Below are 17,254 nucleotides of genomic sequence, written 5' to 3'. Positions count from 1 at the left end.
TTACTTTATCCCGGTATTCTGTATTGCGTTTCCGTCAAATCTTTAAGCATACCCAAATGAGTGGATTTTATTAATGTTTTACGTTGGAATTTCCATGTTTTTAGGGTTAAACACCTATTATATGAAGTTTTACCTATTTTATATTCAATACACATCAACTCATGATATTACTCCAGATACGATAAACATTTAACGACGAATTCATCTGATATGATATATTTTCAGAATTCCAATAAGTAAACATGCACATTTATTTTCTGAAAGCGAGAATTGTTTATATGAATATGGTCTTTGAACTGAAATATACATGATTAAACTATTTTATCTTAACCATTATCAGTATCGATTTGTGGACGATTTGGGCTGCATCAATGGCAGCCTATGCCGAATTTTAGACGTCCCCCCAACACGCCAACGCCGATCCATGTGTTATTGGACCATCAAGTTCTCTGTACAAACCTGGGGAGGGTGTGGCCAGACTCCCAGGGGACGGGCTGACACCTGCCGGAGGGGTCTGGTACCCAGTCACACCGTTACCACTGCTGCCGAAGTTGCACCGTGGCACCTCACAACAGGGGTTGGCGAAGTCGGTGATGAGGTGACAAGCCGAGGGGAGGTTAGCGTACCGAGTACATCTGTAGAAGGTAGATATAGACCGTCAATGCCAGACAATAACCAGTCTCGATTATCCGTAAAAACATATTCCGTTTGCGCAAAAGTGAGCGAGTGAGTATGGTTTTACACCGCTTTTAGGAGGGGGGTAGGGACGAGTGATGGTGGTGGTAATTATGATTTTATGGAGGTGTCATCCATTTTGTTCTGGAGAGGTAGGGGGGTCATCAATTTTGCACACATGTACTGTGTGTGTGTGTGTGTGTGTGCACTTTTGTCCACTAAAATAATCAAAATTACATGTACATGCCTCTCATCATCATCACTCCCCCTGGCCATAGATTATAAATGGTCCCTAACACAGGACCAAAAGCCGGATAGTAAACCATTGAAATAAACGTAAATACAGTAGGAAATACATGCCATGACCGGATTTACGTATGTTTTCAGATATTTCCTAACTTCGGGCATATAAGTTTGAATTACATTATCTCTGTATGACAACAGAGATTTTGCTTCTGCATGAGAAGTTGACATATGTCATCGTATCGATCCAATCACTGGATTGTCTGGTCTAGACTCGATTATTTACAGACAGCTGAGTGCAGCGTCTAGAGACAAACAAAGAAACATACCTCAACATCTACTCTGTAAGTTACTGACAAGATAACATTAAAATTTGTCATGTTGTATTTTGGCATCTCGATTCCTCAGAATTTAAAGCAAGAAATTGGCTATAATGACTGATGATGAAGTTGCTTTATCCTACAGACGGCTTAGCTGACGATGTTGCTGTTGATGATGATGTGTATGATGAAACGACAACAATCTCATGGATAGAAATAAACGAAGCACCGGCTGCTGAACGTCAGTATACATGTACTCACCTCTCGGTACAGCGTCAGTATACATGTACTCACCTCTCGGTACAGCGGTAGTGGCCGGTGTCGGTGTTCTCGCACACGCAGCTGTAGTCGCAGCCGTCCACCCACCGGTCCCCCTTCTTGTACTGCGTACCCTTGTACAAACAGTAACCTGCACAGACGGGGAGGGTGAGGCACAATTACATGTGTTAACCTATGTCCAGAGTGTTTAGATAAACATGATATCGACAAATTATGTTTTATATTCATCAATCCTAATCTTTCTTTTGTTGTAGGCAAAATCAGCTTTGTAATCCTCAACAGAAGGAAAACACATTTTTATGCTTAATAATGTTCTGATAATTTTAATTTTTTTAAAATGATTTTTGTCTCTCATAATTCTCTTTTGAATGGTTCTGTACATTTTACTCTTTTGAATGTTTGTAAATATCCTTTGTATGTACAGAGGTGAGACGTAAATATAATGTCTGACTTGTCTGTCTGTCTGTCTGTCTGTCTGTCAGTGATACGAGCTATTATCTATCTCTGATCTAACACTATTAAAATATTGTCGAATATTATCTCGGATCCAACTCTTATCAAACTATCAAAAACATATTATTTGACTTCAAAGGAAAAATATTCTCTATTTATACATGCATTACGATTTTGTATTAGGCATTGTGTAATCATTCAACAATCGTGTATTTATCATGTTGAAAATATCTGCATTACACCACCAAAATAGTTACGACATCAATGACGTCAGTATTACGTCACTGGTGATTATTTAGTATGTAAGCAATGGTCTCTTATGGCGTTAACATTTATATTTGTACATTGTCTGATATGAGGTCTGTATTACGTCACTGGTTATTATTTAGTATGTAAGCAATGGTCTCTTATGACGTTAACATTTATATTTGTACATTGTCTGATATGAGGTCTGTATTCCGTCAACCATGATGTCATCATTACGTCATCGGTGAATGGTTATAACGTCAGCAATGGTTTCCTAAGTCCACTGATGTTAAAATTGACGCCAACAATAACGTTGTTTCATTTATCATGCATGTATTCTACCTGGCATATGAAATCCCTTATGTATTAAAATTGGATTTTTAAAGTCCTTTTATAAACTGGTTGATGTTGAACACAAGCATAAAACATAACTGTCCTACCTATGGCGGTACCACCAGATGTCTGGGTGCCGCTCCCTGTAACTGACCCCGCGGGGACGGTAGGAAGGGCGGGGACAAGTCCAGTGCCTGCGGTAGGGGTCCCGACGACGGAGGGGGCACACTGTGGCATCCTACAGCACGTAGGGTCCCGGGGGTCAGGGACTTCCTTGCATGCGGGGTCTACATCCTTGTACTCTGGGCATCTGGGACGGAGAGACAATAAGAACGTGGGCTCACAAGGTTGTTGCGTAATTAATGTCTCATGAAATCAAAAACACCAACATTTTCTATGGGGAAACGTTGATTTTCTTGTTTGTTTGTTCTATAAAGTCATACTCGGTAATAATCCAGTTATATGGAGGTGGTCTGCAAATAATCGAGTCTGGACCAGACAATCCAGTGATCAACATCATGGGCATCAATCTACGCAATTGTGATACGATGGCATGTGCTACCAAGTCAGCGAACCTGACCACCCGATCCCGTTAGTCATCTCTTAAGACCAATTCTATCCCGGATCTTCACGGATCGAGAACGTGGGCTCACAGGGTGTCGTGTAATTAATGTCTCACGAAATCTGGACAACCAAGATATTCAATGGGCAAACGTTGATTTTCTTGTTTGGTAAAGAGGCGAAAGCTAAGCTGTAAAAAGCCATAGTCTTGGGATTTGTCCATACCGTGTCTTTTCAGTTAGATCCTATTCTTTCACTGGAGATGGATTTTACTGTTACAATATTGAGTAATCAACAACGAGGATCATGCATACAAAAATTCACACACACGCACGCGCAACGCACACACACACACACGCATATATACATACAATGGTCATGCATACTGACAGCCACACACACAAATACATAAGAAATAGCTAATAACGCCAATAAAAGTTACAGATACAGAGGACACGGTTCTGCTGTACTCACCTGGTGAGTCAGGTGTATTTTAATTTCAGCGTTACTCACCTGCTCAGACAGGTGTATTTGTTGTTCTGGGAGTCGTCACAATGACACTTGTAGCTGCAGCCGTCGTACCACTGCTGCCCCTGGTTGTAGTGCTTGCCCTTGTAGACGCAGAACGCTAGAAAGAGATCATCCTCGTGAGGCAGGGCATTTATAGCCACATCACAGTTGGCTCGACCAATCACTCCACCTATCGATAGCTGTGACGTGCGTCTGCACTGTACGATTTACAGCACAGACTTCCGATTGACTAGTTGCGCAAAATATTTTGAAATTCTATTCACCACAGTCACAGTATTTCTTTATTGATTTAGTAACTCTAGATGTGTATACTTTGTTTTCCACAATATATTACTTATATAAGAGATAAAATAAACCGGTATAAAATAGATGCCTGGTCACCTTATGTTTTCGATTTCGAATCCTTATCAACAATTCATTTTCGATGTGAACTAAAAAGGTCTTCGACTTCACACCATTTCTTTATTTATTTATTAACTCCATATGAGTATACTTCATTTTCCACAATATATTATTGATATAAGAGATAGAATATGCCGGTATAAACTAGATGCCTAGCCTCCTTTTGTTTTCGATCTCGAATCCTTATCAACAGGTCGTTTTCAACGTGTACAAACAAAGCCTCTTCAATTTATCAGAAATATCTGACTGCATAGTGTTTCGCCACCTCGGTGGCTAAATAGATGGGTCACCTGAACCGGAAGTTCCGTGGTTCGATCCCCATGTCGCGTCATACCAAAGGACGTTAACAGATGGGACTTGTTGTTACCCTGCCTGACGCTTTCTATTAAAAGAGAGTGAGTGAGTTTAGTTTTACGCCGCACTCAGCAATATTCCAGCAAAATGGCGGGGGCCTGTAAATAATCGAGTCTGGACCTGACAATCGAGCGATCAACAGCATGATCATCAATCTACGCAATTGGGATACGATTACATTTGTCATCCAAGTCTGCGAGCCTGACCACCCGATCCCGTTAGTCGCCTCTTACGACAAGCATGGGTTGCTGAAGAACAATTCTAACCCGGATCTTCACCGGTCGCACTAAAAGCGGAATAGCACCGCTACTCACGTAGTCCTGGCGTAGGGAGGGGCGTGGTCGTCTCCTGGGGTTGTGTGTTGGGGGAGAACGAGGCGTATCCCGTGAAGCCCTGGTAGGGTCCGGTGAAGTTGCACATGGGGATCTTACAGCATGCATTAGCTGGGTCGGGGACGAGGCGACAGAACGGCTCGGGAAGGTTTGTGTAGTGGATACATCTAAAATAAAAAGTTCCATCACTCAAGTTTTTGGATTCACGAAGAAGACTCACTGACTTACTGAGTATACGCAGCTTTTAGCAACATGGGCTTCACATCCGTCCAGCTTATGAAACTTCGTCCGTCACACTAAGCCGTAGGTTTCAGCCAAGTGGTAGTCGTCTGAGTCTTCCATCACTTCGGGGTTCCCTCCCATATTAAGCAGACACACCATGACAGAAGTATTGTTAAAAGGTCTTGAACGAAACTCTCTCGCTCACTCACTCAGAACGACTACCTACTTCTCAACACATTTATAGTGGCCGTATGTGGCGTCGTCGCAGACACAGTTGTAGTCGCAGCCGTCCTCCCACGTCTGTCCAGGGAGGTACTGCTTCCCCTTGTACATACAGTAGCCTGCGGGAAGAGACGCATCATACTTGTTTTGTTTCTCAATAATAAATGTATTGCGAGTGGTCAGGGATATACCATACGTCGTGCCACATTAATAACAGGGATATACCATACATCCTACCACGTTAATATCAGGGATACACCATACATCGTACCACCTTAATACCAGGGATACGCCATACATCCTGCCACGTTAATATCAGGGATACACCATACATCGAGCTACGTTAAAATCAGAGATACACCATACATCCTACCACGTTAATATCAGGGATAATATCACGGGATACACCATACATCCTGCCACGTTAATATCAGGGATACACCATACATCGTGCTACGTTAATATCAGAGATACACCATACATCCTACCACGTTAATATCAGGGATACACCATACATCCTGCCACGTTAATATCAGGGATACACCATACATCCTACCACGTTAATATCAGGGATACACCATACATCCTACCACGTTAATATCAGGGATACACCATACATCCTACCACGTTAATATCAGGGATACACCATACATCCTGCCACGTTAATATCAGGGATACACCATACATCCTACCACGTTAATATCAGGGATACACCATACATCCTACCACGTTAATATCAGGGATACACCATACATCCTACCACGTTATCATATCACCATACATCCTACCACGTTAATATCAGGGATACACCATACATCCTGCCACGTTAATATCAGGGATACACCATACATCCTACCACGTTAATATCAGGGATACACCATACATCCTACCACGTTAATATCAGGGATAATACACCATACATCCTACCACGTTAATATCAGGGATACACCATACATCCACGTTAATATCAGGGATACACCATACATCCTACCACGTTAATATCAGGGATACACCATACATCCTACCACGTTAATATCAGGGATACACCATACCACATCAGGGATACACCACCAGGGATACACCGTTAATATCAGGGATACACCATACATCCTACCACGTTAATATCAGGATACACCATACATCCTACCACGTTAATATCAGGGATACACCATACATCCTACCACGTTAATATCAGGGATACACCATACATCCTACCACGTTAAATATCAGGGATACACCATACATCCTACCACGTTAATATCAGGGGATACACCATACATCCTACATCCACGTTAATATCAGGGATACACCATACATCCTACCACGTTAATATCAGGGATACACCATACATCCTACCACGTTAATATCAGGGATACACCATACATCCTACCACGTTAATATCAGGGATATACCATACATCCTACCACGTTAATATCAGGGATACACCATACATCCTACCACGTTAATATCAGGATACACCATACATCCTACCACGTTAATATCAGGGATACACCATACATCCTACCACGTTAATATCAGGGACATACCATACATCCTACCACGTTAATATCAGGGATACACCATACATCCTACCACGTTAATATCAGGGATACACCATACATCCTACCACGTTAATATCAGGGATACACCATACATCCTACCACGTTAATATCAGGGATACACCATACATCCTACCACGTTAATATCAGGGATACACCATACATCCTACCACGTTAATATCAGGGATACACCATACATCCTACCACGTTAATATCAGGGATACACCATACATCCTACCACGTTAATATCAGGGATACACCATACATCCTACCACGTTAATATCAGGGATATCAGGGATACACCATACATCCTGCCACGTTAATATCAGGGACATATATCAGGGATATCGGGGACACCATACATGCCACGTTAATATCCTGCCACGTTAATATCAGGGATATACCATACATCCTGCCACGTTAATATCAGGGATACACCATACATCCTACCACGTTAATATCAGGGATACACCATACATCCTACCACGTTAATATCAGGGATACACCATACATCGTGCCACGTTAATATCAGGGATACACCATACATCCTACCACATACATCCATACATCGCCACGTTAATATCAGGGACATACCATACATCGTGCCACGTTACCAGGGATACACCATACATCGTGCCACGTTAATATCAGGGATACAACATACATCGTGCCACGTTAATATCAGGGATACCATACATCCTGCCACGTTAATATCAGGGATACATACATACATTAATATCAGGGATACAACCATACATCCTACCACGTTAATATCAGGGATACACCATACATCCTGCCACGTTGATATCAGGGATACAACATACATCCTACCACGTTAATATCAGGGATACACCATACATCCTACCTCGTTAATATCAGGATATACCATACATCCTACCACGTTAATATCAGGGATACACCATACATCCTACCTCGTTAATTTCAGGGATATACCATACATCCTACCACGTTAATATCAGGATACACCATACATCGTGCCACGTTAGTATCAGGGATACACCATACATCCTACCACGTTAATAGCAGGGATATACCATACATCCTACCACGTTAATATCAGGATACACCATACATCGTGCCACGTTAAATAACGACCCACACTTTCTTGTTTGGTAACAGAATGGCGTGTTGCATCATTCTGATGTCGCTGATTTGTTGTTGCAGTTTTCAGTGTGTTAATTATTATTTTAGTGTGTTTAGTTATTATTTTGATATACTTTAATACAATCTGACTTTCGTTAATGGACGTATGAGAAGTATGCACGCCAGTACGTGTCTATACGTACGCTGAAGTCAGGTCGTAAATATAAACATCAACAGCAAAATCATTCATCTTACCAATTCCGCCGAAGACATCGACTCCCCCTGTGGGAGCGGGTACGGTTGGCCCCAGCTGGACAATGGTGTAGCCCCCTACTCCCTTCCACAGGTCACCTGTACTTGGAGGCTGGACAGCGCCGTGGCCTTGCACCGCTTGACCGAACGACGGGACGGCAACGTAGCCGGCCGCAGCGCCGGTACAGTGGGGGATGAGGCAGCAGGAGTCGTTGGGGTCGGCCACGAGGGTACAGCTGGTAGGCATGGTGGGGTACGTCGGGCACCTGGGGTTGACGGCTAGTAGGTATTGAGTGAGTGAGTTTAGTTTTACTCCGCTTTTAGCAATATTCCAGCAATATCACGGCGGGGGACAACAGAAATGGGCTTCACACACTGTACCCATTTGGGGAATCGAACCCGGGTCTACGGCGTGACGAGCGAACGCTTTAACCACTAAGCTACCCCACCGCCCAAGGTAGGTGCTAATATGTGTTTCCTCGCTGTTTAACGCCAGACCCATCTTTGGTCCAGTAAAATTGACTGATAATTGAGTCGGGTCCGGACAAACCTGGGATTGATATTGTGAGCATCGTACGATGACACGTCATCAACCAAGTCTGAAGAGCTCATCGCATTGTCGCCTTTTACGAAGAGCAACCTTTGTTATTGAGAAATATAGGGTCCAATATGCACTTTCTGATATGTTGTTTAACGCCGCACTCAGCAATATTACAGCTATCTGGCGGCGGTCTGTAAATAATCGCGTCTGGACCAGACAATCCAGTGATCAACAACATGAGCATCGATCTACAAATTTGGGATACGATGATATGTGTGAGCCAAGTCAGCGAGCCGGACAACCCGATCCCGTCAGTCGCCTCTTACGAAAAGCATGGGATGCTGAAGATCAATTCTTACCCGGATCTTCACGGGTTGCACTTTGTGATAAATGCTTGACACATGATATGATTATCAACGGGAGTCAGTTCTTCTGGGTTCTTTTTGGAAATACTTGGTAATTACTGACATTAACATTTTCATTCATCTTACAAAATAATAGCCAGTTGGTCAGTCTTTCGTGCTACAGTGAAATAGAGCAATGTTTTAGTTTTGTGGTTGGAGCGTGACATCGTCCCCCCTTTATTATATTACCCCATATGGGGTGACTACTTGCTAATCTAAAACCTAAAAGGGCTGATCGTAAGCGGCATCTCCAATCAGAGATGTTTTAATGACATTGCACCGCAATTCTTTGCAGTTGATCGTGACGTCATCAGTTACCATGACGTCACAATCGAACAACATCACTAATCTCTGTACCACACGTTCATAATGTTGATAAACTGAAACTATTTGGAAGAATGATTTTGGTTATAAATATAATCTCCACTCGCGTCTTTTGACATCAAAATTATCAATAGTTTCAATACAAGTTCCATATAAATATCCCTAGCCCGTCGAGTTAGAAACTTTGACTGACGAAGATTCACTGACAAAGGTGCAGACGTTGTACCTTGGCTTGCAGCTGTAGAGACCAGTTTTGTCGTCGGTGCACACGCAGGACTTGCTGCAGGCGTCGTTCCACCGCTGATTGAGGGCGTAGACACCGCCGTTATACAGACAACCATCTACAAATACAATGAAGTAGGTTTCAACAATACGCACACGAATCTATTCCAGTGCTACTAGAAGATGTACGTCTGCTCTTTCTGCTTCGGTTATACCCAGTACGGCCGGTCAAGATCAAGATATGGACAAATTCAGTTAATTTAGTGTACATCGGTACTTAGTCTGCCATCCAGACTCTGAAACAAACATATCACATAAAGCCCATACAAGTCTAGAATATGTGGCAAGTGTGAAAATGATGAAAGTCTCTGGGCTCCTTTTCATTATATTTATAATTATTTTATGAACAGTTTTTTTCTCTGTAAAATATGTTCATTTCAGAGACAAGATGTTAGTCTAGTTGGTACTGTTAAGGTCAGTTGTAAAGAACGAATGTTTAGATCCCCTAACTACTGTGAAAAACAGTTATTTTTCGCTATTGTGAACAATAATTATGGTTAAGGACAATTGTATATCACAATTGTATATTATGGTTAAGGACAATTGTATATCACAAATGGAAAGGGTTGTCATATTCGGATGATTTCAGTTCAAGGCAGTTGTAGGCGATTATTGATCATCATCGAAACATTATAGATTATTATAAGACATTAGTGTATTTGGCTACTATATACTATTGCTGTTAAGGACAGGTGTAACAGATGTTGATATTCTAGGTAAAACAGGTGCCAATCGTATCAGCAAGGACGTTATGGGGTTATCCTTCAGCAATCATATATGTCATATATTCTCCCATCCCAGGGACGGCCGATCGCAGTACCTGTATCTACGAGTTAGAAAACAGAGCCATTATTTATTCCGTACTCAATTTTGGCGCTTGGTATCCAGTTCCACCGGTTCCTGGTTGAGCTTTTGCTCCAGATGGAAGAGTCGGTGCAACGTAACTACCAGAGCCGCTTCCGCTTCCGCTTCCGGTTCCGGTCCAGATCATGCCGCCATTACCAATGGTGTTGAGGTTGGTGGAGGAGGAGACGAACGTTCCAGCACTACACTGGACGCTTGGACAGCACTGACCATCCTTCTTAGTGACCGCGCAGCCAGAAGGAAGGTTGTTGTAAGTTGGACACCTGTTGGAATATTGTCAATATTAATATTTATCATCTGACGGTAGATGTTCCAGCAGGACAAAGCCAATTGATACAAAGCTATCGGTTGGGGATAAAGATACCAAACACTATCAGCGTCGTGATAGCCTTTGGACTAAAGTAATACACCGAAAATTAGTGTACACTATAGGTTTCTGATGGCACTATATTGGATTTTGTTAATGTTCTGGCGTGATATATTATTAGACGAAATCAACATAGATTATCTAGGCACCGTTCGACAAAATAATTTATAAATTATTTCTAGGATACAGAGGTTCTAACCGTTCGTAAATATCATGTATTAGATTTGAACATTTTGAACAAAGTCTATAACTAATACAGGATATTTACCATTCCAAATCATAATAAAGAGTTGTTCGATATATATGTATCTGTAAATATGTTATCTGTTATCTCATATATGTTATGTGTAGATATAATTCCTGTTCTTCAAGATGAGAAAGCTTGTAAAACTTGTGAACGCTCTTTACTTTCATCAGATCTAGTATTGATTCCCGATCGAGCAATACAATGTGATGTCAAGAACATATTTCATCCAGATACTGTTTGCAATGGCATAACAAATTCAGTGTCTACATGATATTTGCAATTGTCACTTGAGACGAGGTCATAACACCGTATGAGGTATTACTCACGTGCTGAGACACCTGTAGTAGCCATAGACGGCGTTCTCACAGACACATTCCTTGTCGCAGGACACCTTCCAGTTCTGTCCTTGCATGTACTTGTGACCATTGTATAGACAGCGATCTGACAATATACGGTGTGATAATATGACATGTACGTGTGACCATTGTATAGATAGTGATCTGACAATATACAGTGTGATAACATGACACGTACTTGTGACCATTGTATAGATAGTGATCTGACAATATACGGTGTGATAATATGACACGTACTTGTGACCATTGTATAGATAGTGATCTGACAATATACGGTGTGATAACATGACACGTACTTGTGACCATTGTATAGATAGTGATCTGACAATATACGGTGTGATAACATGACACGTACTTGTGACCATTGTATAGATAGTGATCTGACAATATACGGTGTGATAATATGACATTTACGTGTGGCCAGTGTGATTGTATAGATAGTGATCTGACAATATACGGTGTGATAACATGACACGTACTTGTGACCATTGTATAGATAGTGATCTGACAATATACGGTGTGATAACATGACACGTACTTGTGACCATTGTATAGATAGTGATCTGACAATATACGGTGTGATAACATGACACGTACTTGTGACCATTGTATAGATAGTGATCTGACAATATACGGTGTGTATAGATGTACTTGTGACCATTGTATAGATAGTGATCTGACAATATACGGTGTGATAATATGACACTTGTGTATTGTATAGATAGTGATCTGACAATATACGATGTGATAACATGACACGTACTTGTGACCATTGTATAGATAGTGATCTGACAATATACGGTGTGATAATATGACATATACGTGTGACCATTGTATAGATAGTGATCTGACAATATACAGTGTGATAATATGACATTTGTACCTTGTGGCCAGTGATTGTATACGGTGATAGTGATCTGACAATGTATTGTATGATCTGACAATATACAGTGTGATAACATGACACGTACTTGTGGCCATTGTATAGATAGTGATCTGACAATATACAGTGTGATAATATGACACGTACTTGTGACCATTGTATAGATAGTGATCTGACAATATACGGTGTGATAACATGACACGTACTTGTGACCATTGTATAGATAGTGATCTGACAATATACAGTGATAATATGACACGTACTTGTGGCCATTGTATAGATAGTGATCTGACAATATACGGTGTGATAACATGACACGTACTTGTGGCCATTGTATAGATAGTGATCTGACAATATACAGTGTGATAACATGACACGTACTTGTGACCATTGTATAGACAGTGATCTGACAACATACAGTGTGATAACATGACACGTACTTGTGGACAACATACAGTGCGATAACATACGTGTGACCATTGTGACAATACAGTGATAACATGACACGTACTTGTGACCAGTGACCATGTACTTGTGGATAAGACAGTGATCTGACGTACTTGTGGCCATTGTATAGACAGTGATCTGACAATATACAGTGTGATAACAGTACTTGTGGCCATTGTATACACAGGTGTTCTGACAACAGGCATACTGACACACGCCGTTTCATACCATGTGACATGTAATTCCCGACATCAGTCAGTGTGACATCATAATACAATCAGAAATACACGATGTGGTTTCTACCATAGCTTAAATTCATTTGGTGAGTTGTGCTAAACCAGTGCTGCGCGTCAAATGCACCCAACTTTGCTGTACACACACTATTCACGATACTCACCATTGGCACCTGCAATCACTTGACCGTCGTCTGAAAATAACATAGGAAGTATGTACACTGAGGTAATCACCCGTAGTTGCCGATGCTCTTGCATGTTCGAGAACAAAATACACAGCAGTTCGACATGACTAACAGGCCCAAGAGTCGGACTTTGACTGCATAGTCTTCATCTTCTCTCGAACACTGAGCTTCATTTGATTTTTAGTTATAAATTCATTGATATCATTTTTAAAAATATTTTGCCTTTAGAAGTAGAATCGGTTTCGGATATTTTTACTGGCGTGGACGTTTTGGATGTACTCACTGCAGAGGTTGCAGTACTTCCTGCAGTTGCTCTGAGACCAGCCGGGGTAAGACATGCACACAGACCGTCCATACGAGGCGCAGTTGTCTAGGGTGTCCTTACACGGGGGTGCTGCCGTGGCGCTCATTCCTAGACACGGGAGGACAATGCGTGATCATTTGACATGTATACTTGCCGTACTCAAGATTGTATTGTACAGGATGTTGTTGTTTTTCTATGAGAGAGTCAATAGGCAGACCCAGGTTTAGTATAAACTATTATGTGTGACGATTTGACGTTAACCACCCATTGGGTCGTTGCTTAAATATTTCCACATTAATCAGTATTGCACTTGTCAGAAATGCACTACCAGTACCATATGATATTTGTAATATTCATTGATAAATAAATATTTAAGCAACGACACAGGGGCTTGCAGGGTGGGGTAGTGGGTTGACACGCTTTACTAAATACTAAACTACCCAAAATTATTGATGCAAGATATTTTTGACAACATTATTTGGTTTCTATTTGTATGGTTAGAAATGGTCAATAATGGATGCAAGAAAAAAATTATTATTTTTAAATAACAAAACTTAATCTCATACCCAAACCAAGATGTGCTAAAATGTCTACCATAACCAGGAGACGAGTGACTTAGATCCACAGCTGCAGAAAGTAAGACTGAAAGCATTCGATATATATCTGATCGAATTCAGTAATCAAAAAAGCCGTCCTTTTATTAATCTGACTATCAGCCTACCTATGCCATGAGCGCTGACTGAGCCGAACCCGGAGAAGCTGCCTTGTTGCTGACTGAACTCACAGACTGGGGTCGGGCAACACTTGCCCGGATTCTTTGCAGCTGACACATGCTGGGCAGCGTATTGTAGGTTCCGCATCTGAAATATAATTATGGTCATGAAGTCAGGCCACAGTTTGTATTCAATGGCTAGGTAATTTAGAGTAAAATGAACTGGTTCAAAGAATCATGGTGAGGAAAATGAATTTGGAAGCATGATACCCATATATCGTGTACGATTGTGCCAAAGAAAAAGTAAACTTATTGAAACATATTTCAAACATAGATATCAAAGATAACCCCAGCAATTAAGAATTAGGCAAACTTCAGGGTCTTTTTAAAAAAAATTTTAAAAGGTTTTTGAAAAGAATTACACTTAATAAATAAACACATGCAGAAGTATTCCTTTAGTGATTACTAAGCGCCAGTACAATTCATTTAATGAAGGTAAACTATCATTAAATTAATAATTTCAATTGAAAATTTTAGTACCCTACATTTGTGATAGTGAAGAAAAAATAGAAATATACTGTGATCGTCCAAAGTTGACCTCCAAGCTACCCAAAGAAAGGACGTCTTGGACATCAAGGTACTCACAGATCCGAGCAGGTGTAGGCGCCGGTGCTGGCATCGGTGCAGGTGCAGGTGGAGGTGCAGCCGTCCTCCCACTGTTGTCCCTGGTAATAGGACTTGGTCTTGTACACGCACACATCTGGAAACACAGTCATCGTCATTCAGATACCGGATTACCAAAATCCTTATACACTCTTGGGGATCGAAGGAACAATAACAGTAAATTTTGTTAACGTTCTTCGAAGTTGTTAGATTGTCATCTCTGTACAGCAACTGTACATTGTCATCAAATGGCAGGTTGAAGATATTGGACCAATGGAGACAGGGTTGGTTTTCACTCCTTTGAATACGGTTCAAAGCCGCCTGAAATCCAATTCATGCTCTTGAACTTTATCAATGATTGTTGTTTCTTTCTAAACGTATATTATTCTCCTTACTTATTCCATTCTTGACTCCTGCGCCAGATCCTGAGAATGAGTTGATGGTTGGGTTGAAGTTGCACACGGCCTGCAGGCAACATTCTCCTGATTTCTTCACCAGGGTGCAGCCAGCGGGAAGGTTGTAGTACACGGGACATCTGGGGAAATAGAAAAACGGAGACATGAAAAGGGAATAAAAGGTTTACTGTACATAGTATATTGACTTCAAAAGGTTTACTGTACATAGTATATTGACTTCAAAAGGTTTACTGTACATAGCATATTGACTTCAACCGGTCATTGCATTAAGGGGCGGTGGGGTAACCCAGTTGTTAAAGCGTTCGCTCGTCACGCTGAAGACCAGGGTTCGATTCCCTACATGGGTACAATGTGTGAAGACCATTTCTGATATTGATGGAATATTGCTAAACTAAACTCACTCACCCACCGTTAAGGCCGACTCCAGACAAGTGAACAACAAGTACCATCTTTTATTGTCATTTGGTATAATCGGACGGTATTTATTGCCTGTCACAAGATCGTAGTGCGTGAGTGAGTTTAGTTTTACGCCGCACTCAGCAATATTCCAGCTATATGGCGGCGGTCTGTAAATAATCGAGTCTGGACCAGAAAATCCAGTGATCAACAGCACGAGCATCGATCTGCGCACAATTGGGAACCGATGGCATGTGTCAACCAAGCCAGCGAGCCTGACCACCCGATCCCGTTAGTCGCCTCTTACGAGAAGCATGGGTTACTGAAGATTCATTCTAACCCGGACCTTCACGGGTCCACAAGATCGTAACACTTGTTCGTTTCATTACTTCACTTGTTATAGCACTGATATTTTCCAGAATTTCCATCAGTGCAAGTGCACTCGTAGGCACATCCATCTGACCATTTCTCTCCATGAGCGTATGCATTCCCTTTGTAGTAGCACTTGCCGTCTAGAAGTAGACAGAACATACAGTTTAGCAGTAACAAACATTTTACATATAGATTTCTTCTCAGGTGGCTCAATTACAACATACACTTTAAGAAAATATAGTTATAGATGTTAATTTGGCTTAATTGTTCTGAAGTGTGTGCATTACTTCTGGGTGCGTGGGTACGTCTAAGGCATTTTGCGATGGTACGTCTAAGACATTTTGCGTGGGTACGTCTAAGGCATTTTGCGTGGGTACGTCTAAAGCATTTTGCGTGGGTACGTCTAATACATTTTGCGTGGGTACGTCTAAGACATTTTGCGTGGGTACGTCTGAGATATCTTGCGTGGGTACCTCTAAGGCATTTTGCGTGGGTACGTCTAAGGCATTTTGCATGGGTACGTCTAAAGCATTTTGCGTGGGTACGTCTAAGGCATTTTGCGTGGGTACGTCTAAGGCATTTTGCGTGGGTACGTCTAAGGCATTTTGCGTGGGTACGTCTAAGGCAGTTGCGTGGGTACGTCTAAGGCATTTTGCGTGGGTACGTCTAAGGCAGTTGCTTCCCATGGGCCTTCCAGAATCTGATGATCTCCGTTCCAATATCTTTTTTTACACTGATTATTCTTAGTTTGTCAGCAAGTACATGGAATGCCTTATAAATTGGCTTTCAACCGATCGATTATATAGATTATAGATTATATAGATACGCCCTCTTGTTAGTTGGCTAAGTTTGTAAGAACCATATAATTACACCAAAGTGGTTCACGTTTAAGACCCACATCGCTTCTAAATCAAGCTAATAGGCTGTTTCATAGCTGACAAACTGTTTACCCAGACGTATTCTCTCATTCCAAGTTTAACTGTTATAGTTCGAACTCAATTTCATCTCTGCTGAAAGAACAGTAACGGGCGTCTGATTGAGCTAAAATTGTCAACTTTGCATATACCCGGTTATATGTTTGGACATACTTACAAAAACCTACTGTAGCGGCACCGCCAGCTGAAAACATCAAAATATATCTATTAATGTATATAACAAGCGGTCATGAAC

At 41.4% G+C, this 17,254-nt stretch overlaps 1 protein-coding gene across 1 annotated transcript in view; it reads right to left on the bottom strand.

Moving 5' to 3' along the window:
- LOC124285462 overlaps positions 1–17,254 on the bottom strand; it is a 100,593-nt gene that overhangs the window by 72,474 nt on the left and 10,865 nt on the right. The window contains 17 exon segments of the mRNA XM_046721701.1: positions 460–635; positions 1,533–1,647; positions 2,657–2,859; positions 3,624–3,738; positions 4,712–4,896; positions 5,178–5,292; positions 8,092–8,354; positions 9,584–9,698; positions 10,504–10,766; positions 11,444–11,558; positions 13,201–13,230; positions 13,505–13,633; positions 14,247–14,385; positions 14,883–14,997; positions 15,296–15,435; positions 16,146–16,224; positions 17,177–17,212. Coding sequence (XP_046577657.1) covers positions 460–635; positions 1,533–1,647; positions 2,657–2,859; positions 3,624–3,738; positions 4,712–4,896; positions 5,178–5,292; positions 8,092–8,354; positions 9,584–9,698; positions 10,504–10,766; positions 11,444–11,558; positions 13,201–13,230; positions 13,505–13,633; positions 14,247–14,385; positions 14,883–14,997; positions 15,296–15,435; positions 16,146–16,224; positions 17,177–17,212 — 2,333 coding nt within the window.

This window comes from Haliotis rubra, unplaced genomic scaffold, assembly GCF_003918875.1.
Source record: "Haliotis rubra isolate DU_JTF1 unplaced genomic scaffold, ASM391887v1 Scf11, whole genome shotgun sequence".
Lineage (NCBI taxonomy): Eukaryota > Metazoa > Mollusca > Gastropoda > Lepetellida > Haliotidae > Haliotis > Haliotis rubra.
This window is presented reverse-complemented; position numbering and strand designations above follow the sequence as displayed.